The sequence below is a fragment of the Sphaerodactylus townsendi genome, linkage group LG03 (genome assembly GCF_021028975.2).
Source record: "Sphaerodactylus townsendi isolate TG3544 linkage group LG03, MPM_Stown_v2.3, whole genome shotgun sequence".
Classification (NCBI taxonomy): Eukaryota; Metazoa; Chordata; class Lepidosauria; order Squamata; family Sphaerodactylidae; genus Sphaerodactylus; species Sphaerodactylus townsendi.
In genome coordinates this window covers 173,781,317-173,795,063 of record NC_059427.1, presented here as the reverse complement: position 1 = coordinate 173,795,063, position 13,747 = coordinate 173,781,317, and the positions used below count along the sequence as shown (strand labels likewise).

Below are 13,747 nucleotides of genomic sequence, written 5' to 3'. Positions count from 1 at the left end.
GGTATTCTTTATCAGTTAAGTTGGACTTCCATTTTCTAAAGACATCTTTTTTCCCCTAATAATTTCCTCAACGTCCCTTGTTAACCATGGTGGCTTTCTTTTGGACTGAAGCTGCTTTTCCCACCCTCTGGAACACATTCCAGTTGAGCTTTTAAGAGTGTGTTTTTAAATAACCTCCAAGCACCTTGGACATTTTTGACTCTCTTGATTTTCCCTTTCAGCTTCCTGCGCACTATTCCCCTCATCTTTGAGAAATTTCCCTTTCTGAGTGCGGATGTACCTACATTAGTGGTAGTCTCTTGTTCGCATGCAGAGATGCTGGAATCTGACAGCATTGTGAGTCGCTTGTTCCCTACTCGGCTCATCAACACTGACTTCCCGCACCAGGTCCTGGGTCCCCACATAGGAATTAGATCTAGGATCACATCTCCCCTGGTTGGTTCACCACTACAACCATCTGCTCTAAGCCACAGTCATTTAGCATATCCAGGAATGTTCTCTCCTTACTATGACCTGAACATGCATTTTTCCAGTTTATATGGGGATAGTTAAAATCACGCCCATTCACCCACGACATTTTGCTTTTGTTGGCCTCTCTAATTTCTTTTTTTTTTCCATCATCTCCAGAATCCTCTTGTCGCGCTTTTGGTCAGGGGGACGATAATATATTCCTAATGTTAAACTATACTTCACCCCTGGTATTGATATCCACATGTGCTTCTGTAGAAGGGAATCAGCTCCCCTGCATTGTCTATTTCTCTTATGTGAAGGCACTATGCTCTGCTTTGATGTAGAGGGCCACCCCACCCCCAATAACGCCTCTGTCCTATCCTTCCCTTCTTAAGAGCCTGTAACCTGGGGATAACCAGCATCCCACTGGTTCTCCTCATTCCACCATGTCTCTGTGATGCCCACTATATCAATGTCCTCCTTCAAAAGTCTGTACTCCAGCTCCCCATTTTTTTAGGTCGATGCTTCTACTATTAGCATAGAGACACTTGTATACTCTGTCTCTGTCCCTAACCTGGGATTTATGTGTTTTGCCCTCTAGCCTTTTGTAGACACTATCACTTATCACATTGCTATGTTCCTCACTTGTATGTGGTTGATTTAAAAAAACCTCCTTCTCTGTCTGCATCCCCATGGACTCTGTATTCCGAACCGAAGTCACCTCAGCTCCTGTCGGCTTTCTTCCAGGAATCAGTTTAAAAGCTGTTCTGCCACCTTTTTAATGTTGAGCGCCAGCAGCCTGGTTCCTCTTTGGTTAAGATGAAGCCCGTCCCTTTTGTACAGGCCTGCCTTATCCCAAAAGGTTCCCCAGTTCCTGACAAATCTGAAACCCTCTGCCTTGCACCACCTTCTCATCCACGCATTGAGACCCTGTATCTCCGCTTGCCTAGCTCACCCTGCGCGTGGAACAGGTAGCATTTCAGAGAATGCCACCTTGGGGGTCCTGGATTTTAACCTTTTTCCTAGCAGCCTAAATTTAGCTTCCAGAACCTCTCGGCTAAATTTCCCAATGTCACTGGTACCCATGTGGACCACAACTGCTGACTCCACCCCAGCACTGTCTAACAGCCTATCTAGCCGTAGCGTGACATCCGCAACCTTCGCACCAGGCAGGCAAGTCACCATGCGGTCATCACGCCTGTCACAAACCCAACTCTCTATATTCCTGATGATCGAATCACCCACTACAAGGGGGCCCCCCACCTCCCGAGGGGTATCCTCAGTCGCGAGAGGATAGCTGATCACCAGTTAAGGAAGGGATCCCATCTAAGGGAGCATCTTCCCCCACCTCAGACTGGCACCCTCTGTCACCCAGACTCTCATTCTCCATGACATCTGAAGAGATGTCACCTTGGGAGTGGGACCCGGCTGCTAGGTCCCTGAAAGCCTTGTTTGTTGCCCTCTCTGCCTCTCTCAGCTTCTCCAGGTCTGCCACCTTGGCTTCAAGAGAACGGACACGTTCCTTGAGTGCCAGGAGCTCATTGCAGCGAGGGCACACCCACGACTTCTGGCCTAGTGGCAGATAGTCATACATGTGACACTCAGTGCAAAACACTGGCAAGCCCCCATCTCCCTGCTGGCTTCCTGCCTTCATATCTGCTTTTGTTTAGATATTTAGATATTAAACTTTTAGTCAGTGCCCCTTGGAGCTATCTGTACCTACTATCCCTCAAGAAATGTCCTTATTAATTAATTAATTTATTTATTTTAAAAAAGAAAAAAGAAAGAAATTGCGGCGCGCGGCGCTGGTCCCAGAGACTAAACTAAAGACTGTTAACCCCTGTTAAGCCCCACCTCCAGCAGTCTCAGCTCCTAGTAGCCTTAAGGAGAAAAAGAGATAACCCCTGCAAACCCCTGTTAAAAATACACTGTTTTAAAAGATGTGGCTTTGAGAAAAGCCCTCCAAAATGAACACCAGAGTCACTCTGTTCTTCCTGGCCCAGATGCCTTGTCCACTGCTATGACGGCATATTGCATTTAGTAATTTTACATGGAATACATGATTCAAGCTAAATCTGCTTTTGGAAGAAAGCTAAGACATTTAGCAATGATTTTCCTCTATTAAACAGAAACAGCATGCTTCAGTGAGACAGATAACTCCTAATACCCAAACTCTCATCTAGAATTCCTTTTGAAGTTTACAGAATATTTATGACTAGCAAATGAAAATAACCTACTGTACAATACACTATTAGCCCCCAACACTCATGAACATGTTAACTCATGGTGAACTCATCCTACTACTAATTCTTGTAAGCAGTATATTTGCCCACTCTACATAGTTTATTTTGAATAGACATTTTCTTCCTAAACAGGCAAATCTGACCTCAGGAGGTAACTAACTGAACCTCCTGTGACCCTTAGGGAGTTCAGGTATAGTACCATCTATGACAGAGATGGGAATGAAACCCTGGAGTTCTGGGAAAGTCATCACGCATCAAGTACCTTCATGCGTCAATTGAAAGGCAGTTAACACTCTGTGGTTCTAGAGGTTTATAAAACATCAACTGCTTTTAGTCGAATAGAGCTTGGCAAAGTCGCAAACTGAAAGCAGGAGAAGAAAGAGAGAACGTAGTAAAAGAATTTAATGATCTGTTGACAAAGGCTTCCCACAACGTTTGGAAGACGTCATTCCACCGCCAGCTCCATTTCAAAATTATGTTTCTATTTACACTGCCCCACTGAAGCAGTCATCGGTAATTGGTGACATCAGCCATCCCGAACTGTGGTCAGTTTACAGATTAAGTTTTAGACGTGGCTGTTCAACAGCAGGGAGACAGACTGCGTTTTCACATCAGGTTCACCAGTTATGGGAAGTACAATGGACAACAATGGAAATGAAGGATTATAGAAAGCCGAGCAACTGTAAGGGGGCAGGAAGTACGCCAAGTTTCCCAATAACTCATCAGCCACTTTCATTCCCTTGAAGGAAAGCCAAGCTTACAGCTATACAGGGCATAACCCATCTGTAAAAAAAATTTTCACACAAAGACATCATAGGTTGCTTTCATCTACTGACCGCAACAGAGTTGGAGATATGAATTCAAGGTGCAGGAAAAGAGATTCCATCTAAACACTAGGAAGAATTTTCTGACAGTCAGGGCTGTTCGACAGTGGAACTGAAGAGTGGTGGGGTCTCCTTTTCTGGAGGTTTTTAAACAGAGGATGGGTGATCATATGTCGGGAGTGCTTTGATTGTGTGTTCCTGGTGGCAGGGGGTGGACTTGATGGCCCTCGTGGTCTCTTCTAACTCTATGATTCTAGGATTCTATGAATCTTGCACATTAGGCAGGCAAGATTCATATCTCCAACTCTGTTGCAGAGGTCATAGGGCGGACAGGCTAGGCTCGCATGATACAACCAGATCCACAACAACAAAACTCAAATTAAAACAGATGGTTTTATGTATGGAACATTTGCCTGGATAATGCTGGTTGTTATATTGGTATTATGCCTAATAAAGGTTTTATGTATGTAGAGTGGCAAACTGGCAACGTGCCAACCAACCAACCCAGGGGCGTAACGAGGCAAACCGGACCCCTGGGCAAAACCTGAGTTGGATGCCTCCCCACCATGGGCGGCCACCCCACCACGAACAAAAATTTTTTTTTTTGCACCAGGTCATTGGTGCCTGCAGGGGGTGCATTTTTAGACATATCGCCACCAAAATTTCAGTGTATCATCAGGAGACTGTCCTTATGCTACCCCCCAAGTTTGGTGCAGTTTGGTTCAGTGGTGACAAAGTTATGGACCCTCAAAAGGGTAGCCCCCATCTCCTTAGCTCCCATTGGAAAGAATGGGGGATGGGGGCACCCCCTTTGAGGGTCCATAACTTTGGCCCACCTGTACCAAACTGCACCCAACCTGCGGAGTATCATTAGGGCAGTCTCCTGATGAGACCCTGAAAGTTTGAGACTGTGCCTTCAGAAATGTGCCCCCCCCCCCCCCAGCCTGCAACCCCCATTGACAGCATGTCAGGGTATCATCTGGAGACTGCCCTAATGATATTCCCTAGGTTTGGTGCAGTTTGGTACAGCTATACCCTCAAAGGGTCCATAACTTTGGCCCCCCCTAAACCAAACTGCACCAAGCTTGGGGGGTGCCATCAGGACAGTCTTCAGATGATACCCTGAAATGTTGGTGCCGATACGTCAAAAAATGCGCCCCCTGCAGGAACATCCCAGAAATTTGTCCAAGAATCTTTGTTCTGCATTGAGTTTTCTGCATTGCTGTCAATGGGGGTTGCAGGCTGCGGGGGGCACATTTCTGAAGGATACTCATTTCTGAAGGAAGGATACTCATTTCTGAAGGATACACATTTCTAATGATACTTCCCAGGTTTGGTACAGTTTGGTTCAGGGAGGCCAAAGTTATGGATCCTCAAAGGTGTAGCCTCCATCTCCTATTAGCTCCCATTGGAAACAATGGGGATGAGGGCACCCCCTCTGGGAGTCTATACCTTTGGACTCCCTGAACCAAACTGCACCAAACTTGGGGGGTAGCATAAGGACAGTTTCCTGATGATACGCTGAAATTTTGGTGGTGATATGTCTAAAAATGCACCCCCTGCAGGCCAAAAACAGAAAACCACTGAAAATACCCAAAAACGAACCCTGCATTTTTGGTGCCCCCCACAAGGTGATGCCCTGGGCAGCTGCCCACCTTGCCCAATGGGCATTACGCCCCTGAACCAACCAGAGGCTGGAAAACTGAGTCAAACCCATTATGAAAAATTGCTCGTGTCTCAGCTACATGCGGAGATCAGATTTAACCATCTAAATGTGGATGCCTACAGGTTAAAATGAGCAGTCAGATTATCAAGAGGAAGACTTACCTCCATCTGTGGAATTTCTGAAGTAATCTTCACCACTTTCTTTTCTGCACCCCTAAAAAGGCAAACAAGATCGATCAGAGCCACACACATGGTTTTAGCTTGCCGCTCCCATCTGATGTGGACAAAAGTCTTTTAAACTTTCAATGGAATTTTGAAAAAATTATGCACACTGAAGCCATCTATGTTTAACGATTGGAGCACGCTACAAGGAGTGACCGCTGGATACAGGTTCCCCCTTTAATAGATAAAGGGTTTGGTACCTCCATGTTCCATCTGTAGCCAAGTCAGGATTTTTTGATGCCTGGAGTACCTGAAGGACGAAACCAGTAGTTCTCAACCTTCCGAATGCTGCGACCCTTTAATACAGTTCCTCATGTTGTGGTGACCCCCCAACCCTAACATTTATCTATTTTACAGATGGAGAACACTGATGCAGAGAGTCTTAGGCGACCCCTGTGAAAGGGTCGTTCGACCCCCAAAGGGGTCGCGACCCACAGGTTGAGAACCACTGGACTAAACTGACCCTGAGTGCCGATTCTGAGCATCTCATGTGGCATTCCCTCCAGCTTCTGCCACGTTACCATCAAAAGATAACCTGTATAATACATTCCACCTGGTTAAGTTCACTGACCAAAACTCGTCAGAGAAATTTTGAAAGATGCCAGGAGAAAGATGTGGGGGGGGGGGGGTTGGGGGGGTAGCTTGTGTCAAGGGAGGCAGCATGGCATAGCCCAATCTCAGCAGATCTGGAACACTAAGCAGGACAGGTAATTGGAAGAGCGACCAGCAAGGAAGGCTCTGCAGAAGAAAGCAATGGCCAACCACTTTTCCTTCTTACTTGACTTGAAATCCCCCTGCTGGGACCACCGTAAGACGGCTGTGAGATGGCAGTATTTTACACACAACTACAGCAATGGTGGTCTGTGTCCAAATACATGCTGTGAGGGCTCAAAGACACTTAAGATCAGCGACTAATTTCCACCTATCCCTGAGCCCTACTTTTCTATCTATATTAATATTAAGTATTAAGATGAAAAGTTTCTTAAGTCTTTGGAACTGCAAGGAAGGGGGGGCTGTGTTTTACCCTGAAATGAGTTTACCCTCTGCTCCGTTCACTTCTCCCTTCTCAAGGCCTTGTTGGATTTTGTAATTAGTTTTCTTGGACATGGTTTTAACCATTGTTTCTGCTGGACAAGAAAGTTTGTTATTATTTCCTGGAATAAACCTTTGACTGCTCTACGGAAGTAGTGTCTGGACTCCAGGGCTTGTGAATGCAACTTTCCAGAAACAGACCCAAGGGGGAGGTCTTCAAGTGGTGAGGTGAGTCCAGACCAGGGGTCTGCAACCTGTGGCTCTCCAGATGTTCATGGCCATGCTGGCAGGGGCTGATGGGAATTGTAGTCCATGAATATCTGCAGAGCCACAGGTTGCAGACCCCTGGTCCAGACCCTCCTAGCAAATTGAACTGCCCTCCCTCTGCCTGCAGCCTCGGAGGCTGAGTGTCAGCAGGGAAGACTAAGGCAAGGAGCAGCTAATTCCTACCTGATACAAGCTGATGCGTACAGCATGTGCTGGAAAACTAGTAAGAATGTGAGAAATTAGATACAAAATCAACAACTGCGATAAAATATTTCATTGGGTTATAAATAATATGTTTTTCAGACAAACACAGGGACATAATGCTAAGTTTATGCATATATCTAGGGAAATTACAGATAGGGAAATGTAAGAGAAAAATGTCATTGCATAAATTTAGTTTTGAAGGCAGAAAGAAAATCTTTTTAAAACCCCTAACGAGAAACTGCTCAACATACCCAAAAATACAGCCAGAAGAAACCTGATTATTCGGCAAGTCGGGTAATCAGCTGGGAAAATATGTGATAAAGTAATGTGCTGAACCTAAACAAGTCTAAGATTGCAATGAACTCTGGAAGGCAATATTTATATGCATGGGATTCTAGGACAAAAAGATCATGGGATGCAAGGGAAAAGCTCAAAAGTTTCAGGAAGCACCAGACAGGGTCTTGACCAAAAACGGTCTTCAGCCCTGCCCGAGCACTGATACACAACCAAGAAAACAAGTAGCTTGTTAGTTTCTCGCTGTTTTTTATATGCTGACGCCCCTGCCTGATTCTCAATTATCTCCATAGCGTTGAGAGGAATGAAATTATCTTCAACTCTGAGTAAAACAGATGTCATTCAACTCCTAAGCATGGGAAGAGAACAGGGTACTGACAAAGAATGAGGATTTTTTTCTCTTTTTCTCACAATACTAGAACCAGGGGGCATCCATTGAAAATGCTGGGGGGAAGAATTAGGACTAATAAAAGGAAACACTTCTTCACGCAACGTGTGATTGGTGTTTGGAATATGCTGCCACAGGAGGTGGTGATGGCCACTCACCTGGATAGCTTTAAAAGGGGCTTGGACAGATTGATGGAGGAGAAGTCAATCTATGGCTACCAATCTTGATCTTCCTTGATCTGAGATTGCAAATGTCTTAGCAGACCAGGTGCTCAGGAGCAGCAACAGCAGCAGCAGCAGAAGGCCATTGCTTTCACCTCCTGCAGGTGAGCTTCCAAAGGCACCTGGTGGGCCACTGCGAGTAGCAGAGTGCTGGACTAGATGGACTCTGGTCTGATCCAGCAGGCTTGTTCTTACGTTCTCTTAGGATTCGTTATCAAGAGACTTCCAAGAACATCACGGTCCACATTCACTGCTTCTCCTGCAAGTCAATGTAAGCTGGACGACTTATCCAAACTTCTAATTATTCAAGCATCTGACTATCCCTGTGCCGCCTAAATAAATGAGGCTGTACTCGGCATGTAATCACACACCACCAGCGCAACTGTAAAGAACCTCTGTCAGTTGTACACTGTGCAGTCTTCTCTAACCAGAAGCACCATGCCTGCGTTGTGTGCCCCCAAGGCTCTTTATTATTTTTTTTATGGCCGCACACTCACAAAAGGGCTGCTCTGTTGTAGTACACAGGAGAGCGATGGTTGACTTTTGGCCAGGTCAGCTCCTGCTCCATTTCAAACACACACTTCTTTAACAATGTGCGGTGGGAGCCAATAAACAGCCCGAACAAAAATATAATGGAGTGGGCGTGCTGGAAAGTTTATGCTCTGAAAACAGGGTTTTAGGCTTGCAAGGGAAAACAAAGGAGGAAGATACAAAGTTCGGAAGTTCCCAGGCTAAATGAAACAGCGTCCTCCTCCTCCAAACAGCTCCCATAAAACAGTGGGTCATAGCCTGACTCATTAAGGTCTCCCATTTAGAGAAATGGACGGCTTTTGTTCAAGATTCCTGGACAGTTTTCTCATTTTTATGCCCTGAAAGGTAGTAATGGTTTAATTACTTTTTCACAGGAAGCAATTCAGAACAGGAACCAGGGACTTGTCACCCCTGCAGCACTGCTGGCGGTTTGTGATGCGGAGAAAGGGCACCCCCTACTGCCTCGGAGCAAACACTGCACTACAGTTCACATCTCAGCCTCCCAATTCAAGCTCCAGTTGAATCAAATAGGATCTGGGCTAATTCTGTCATTATTGTATGGACACACTTTGCAACGCCGGGTATTTACATAAAAGACACAAATCAGCCATTGAAAACGGCAGCTGGTTTTGCTAACGTCAATCTAGAGCAATTACTTCTAATTTTTTTAATGCCATCAAGTCACAGCTGACACACGGCAACCCTGTAGGGTTTTTAAGGCAACAGATGTTGGGAGGTGATTTTGCCATTGCTTGCCTCCTCTTCACGGCCTTGGTATTCCTTGGAGGTGTCCCGTCCAAATACTTGCCAGGGCTGGCCCTGCTTAGGCTTCTGACACCTGATCAGGCTAGGCTGGAGCTAGTCCAGGTTACAGCATCTTCGACTTTACACCTGTGCAGAATACAGCACCAATCTTCCAAAGCACATATTGTGAATGTGGACATAACTGGAACCAACAACTGATTTTCCTGGGGCTGTATTTATTCTTTCATAGTATATACCAACTTCAATTACTGGTACTCATGTATAAACTAGCAACATTTGGGCACTAACACACTTAAGTCAGTCTGGTAGCTTAAAGGAATAAAAAAAAACAGCTCACAGAACTTGCGCCTCTTACCAATATCCTTCTGTTCGCATACATTAACAAGAAGCCAGATTTTACCCACTCAGTACACACTAGAATCTTCCAGTGACTATCCACAATGATAGATAAAAGAAAAGGGCAGTATGTTCTAATTTCCTAGGCACTGGGAAAGATACAACATAGGGTAAAATCAACAGGAATGCTGTTCATATTAATAGCGCTTCATCCCCCAGAGCAAACCAGTTGGCTTTTCTATGATCTGGCGGTGCCATTGTACAAGCCTAACTTCAAGAAACTCTCCGAAATGCAAGTTCCAGCTTAAAAGGAAAAAAAAGACCAGAAAGTGAGCTGGCCTTTATTCCAGCTATACTCCATCCACTGGGTATAAAAGCAAAATTAATAAAGGCGCTGAGATTTTAATACCCTGGATTAAACAGAAAACGTGATACTTACATCTGCAAACAGGGCTACACAGGAAAGGCTTGCAAATACTTTAAAATATATCCATGGAACTGAATACACTCACAGGGAAGGCCCTGTGCATCTGCCAGAGTCTGATAAGGATACTGAAAGTCATCGGGAGAGAGATCATATGAAAGCGCTCACAAAGTCTGCTATGTTTTGTTTATTTTAAATTCCCTTTTCTCAGAAATATTCAGGGCTTCTTTTGTAAAGGCAGTTGTTATGGGAGATGCCGGCTTACCCTGCTTGACCTCTTATCCCAGTTTGTGAGTTTGCCTGCATAACTGAATCAGGAACAGGCTGTGCACCTCTTTAAATGTGCGGTTGATGAATGGCATTGAGACAAATGGGCAATTTGCTTCTCAGCCTTTAAAGCATACCGTTGACACAGGTGGCCCCCTTTTTTTTACAACTTGCTTGCTCCTTGATGTAGAACGAACATGGCAAACTAAGCTGTGTATCTTTGCTTTGTCTTTGTAGATGGGGAAGGGGTGCGAACAGTTTCCCTGAAGGCTCAGCAGAAGCGAGACTGAGATGCCATGCTTAAAACATATGGTGAGAAAGATGATGGAAATGGTGAGATGGCAGGAAGTGCGATAATATTAACTCGGGCGGGGGGGGGGGGGGGAGGGGATTCACACTTGTATCCTACAGAAGCTTTGAGACAAAGATCGAGGGCTGTGACTTTTATGCAACTGCATTATGAAGTCATTAATTAACTTTAAGGAGGGAATTTCTTCTTTAAAAGATGAGCTTCTAGTTCTAAAAGTTGCAGGCAGACTTGAGAGTGCAAGCAGTGCCCAATCAAATCACAGACAAGAGGTAGAAAAAAGTTTTTGCTAGAGTTAGCTCATGGAGTTTCAACTGTCTTGCATTCTTCCTTATCGCTTTTCCAAGACTAGCAGAAGCAGCACAAATTTTTCAAAATGCAAGAGTCCACTTCCCATCATTCATGCAGGCTACATACATTTTTTTTTCTGGTGCAGAATGTGTTGCCTTGATGCAAAATTCCGATTCTTAAAAGAACGTGCAGAATTTACAGAGCCCTTGAAACTGTTGGACCACATTACCAAAAACACAGATATATTTGGTGAAAGTGGTAATTGCATCAAGTAAAACACACACATTTATATTAAGAATTGCATCCATCTGGTACTCTACAAAAGAGATATCTGATGAATGAAAGAACCAGCAGTTTTGCCCATTTCCATGTGATCTATATTAAGCTTAATTTCTAGGGCTACAGAATATTCTGTGACTCTATTCTGCTAATAGCAGAGACTTCTTCTTGTGCTGTAAGATTCTGCTGCTAGTGCAGCAGGGGTCTGCAACCTGTGGCTCTCCAGATGTTCACAGACTACAAATACCATCAGCCCCTGCCAGCATGGCCAATTGTTTCAAAATACAGCTGTTATATTATCTACTGCCCTCCCTGATCTATTCTACTACAGATCTGGATTTGCTCTCTTCCATGTAAGAGCCTAAGAAGTTAGCTAATGTTCATAAGATGAACGTTACTTCACAGCAGAGACAGCATTCAGATGACAGAGATATACAAACTCAATAGCTTGCTTATGAATGATAATTACACTTCAGCTGATTTCTCCTTAGGCATTTCTTCTTTGACAGGGGTGCCTACTGGCTTCTGTTCTTCCTCCTGCAATACAATCACACAAAGAGAAAGGTAAACCTGGAGAAGAGGAGCTTCACAAGAGATGCTAATGTGGACGATAGATGTGATGACCAACCAAGTACTGCATGTTGCTTTGGAAGGAAGCCCCACCATGTTCGAAGGAACTTGGGATATGAATGGAACTGCAGAATTGTAGCATTCCAACACCTGCAATCATTTCCTTGGGCTCAGAAAAATGCTTGCATATATTCAAAAATAAAAATTGTCCCACTGGCTACACATTTTGTGCATTTCAATCAACGCTTGTATGTTTTTTTCATTCGATCCATGCTTAATAAGCCATTTTACAAACCAACGAAATGGATTCTAGTAGACTTACAAGAAAATTAAACCTTAAGAGGTAGATGCTCTCTCCCACCTTTTTTTCAATGATAAAACAGACATCTCATAACAGGTAATGTGATAAGATACTGCGCCCACAACTCTTAGTAAACAAGATGTGAGCCGTCAAATAATACAGAATTCTTCACGTTGCAGAAAACAGCTCCAAACGGCCTGACATAATATTCTAGGTGTTTTCAAAATATTTATGCTGTTCCAGAAGTTGGCCCAATACACAATAAGCAACATCTTTCTTTTTTAATGCTAAAATGGCAAACATACTAAAAAGCTCAGAGCAATTGGTGCTGTAGGTAATTCTTGAGAGCAGATAAGTGCACTTTGTTATCTCACAGTGTTAAGATTTCATCTTCAAAAAAACCCCTTAATGTCAATATAAAAATTTCAACAGGTTGTTTCTCTTAGAGCTGAAAATAGAGGAGACAGAAAAACTGTGATGAGTTCTGCTGGGATTCTTAAAAGTGCGAGGTATGTGTGTGGGGAGAGAGTATATTGGTCTTTGGAATATGCTGCCACACGAGGTGGTGATGGCCACTCACCTGGATAGCTTTAAAAGGGGCTTGGACAGATTGATGGAGGAGAAGTCGATCTATGGCTACCAATCTTGATCCTCTTTGATTTGAGATTGCAAATGCCTTAGCAGACCAGGTGCTCAGAAGCAGCAGCAGCAGCAGAAGGCCCTTGCTTTCACATCCTGCATGTGAGCTCCCAAAGGCATCTGGCGGGCCACTGCAAGTAGCAGAGTGCTGGACTAGATGGACTCTGGTCTGATCCAGCAGGCTCTTTCTTATGTTCTTCTATTTGAGTTGGAAGGATGGGGGAAAACAAGTTCAGCTTTTACTCTTTTCTCTAATTGTCTCCATGGAGCTATTTGGTTTACAGGAAGAAGCCTATAGCTATGCTGAAGTTCTAAGCTCCATGAGTATATTTAACATAAGAACAAGCCTGCTGGAACAGACCAGAGTCCATCTAGTCCAGCACTCTACTACTTGCAGTGGCCCACCAGATGCCTTTGGGAGATCACATGCAGGATGTGAAAGCAATGGCCTTCTGCTGCTGTTGCTCCTGAGCACCTGGTCTGCTAAGGCATTTGCAATCTCAGATCAAAGAGGATCAAGATTGGTAGCCATAGATCAACTTATCATCCATCAATCTGTCCAAGCCCCTTTTAAAGCTATCCAGGTTAGCGGCCATCACCACCTCCTGTGGCAACATATTTAAAGAGGGAGAAACAGATTTAAATACCACAGGATGTCTAAACATAAATCGTTTGTCACTACATATAATTGGCCCTTAGTTGGTCTGTGCCCCCAAATGTGCACTCCGTCACTAACTGCACGATGCTCTAAATGAACAATGTAAATCCTGGTCCAGGAACATCATACAGGAATAAGAGCCAGAAGGTCACATTGTCTTCCTTAACGGAGGACCCATCGTGGTCAACTTCTGGCTTCACAGGCAATAGAAACATGGCAAGCAGCATCTAGAACTGGACATTTCTGGCTAGGAACCAGATCAGTCTTAAATCATTTCGCCTCCCCTCATCAGTTTTTCCCTGGTGTTTTCTAGAGGACGAAAGATAAGACTATGAAATTCTATGGAGTGCCGCAAACACGAGAACAACACAACAAACAATTTTGGGGGGGGGGATCCAGTTTTTGTAGCCTCATTTGGAGTACTATAGGGCATGACCAGAAAAGTCTATAAATGTGGCTTTCTCCTGCAGTCATTCTGAAGAAGAACACAAGGAATAGAATTTTCATATTCTGGAACTGATTCTCCTTTAAAAGAAAGCAAGTTTCTAGCTTACAGGACTACAAAGATA

The 13,747-nt window shown here is 44.3% G+C and overlaps 1 protein-coding gene across 4 annotated transcripts in view; it reads right to left on the bottom strand.

The window, feature by feature from the left end:
• LOC125429600 (SAP domain containing ribonucleoprotein) overlaps positions 1–13,747 on the bottom strand; it is a 111,607-nt gene that overhangs the window by 75,065 nt on the left and 22,795 nt on the right. For all 4 annotated transcript variants that reach the window (XM_048490844.1, XM_048490846.1, XM_048490843.1 and 1 more), the window contains exons 4-5: positions 11,480–11,547; positions 5,345–5,396 (exon numbers count right to left, since the gene is read on the bottom strand). In XM_048490844.1, coding sequence (XP_048346801.1) covers positions 5,345–5,396; positions 11,480–11,547 — 120 coding nt within the window. The remainder of the gene's footprint in view (positions 1–5,344; positions 5,397–11,479; positions 11,548–13,747) is intronic.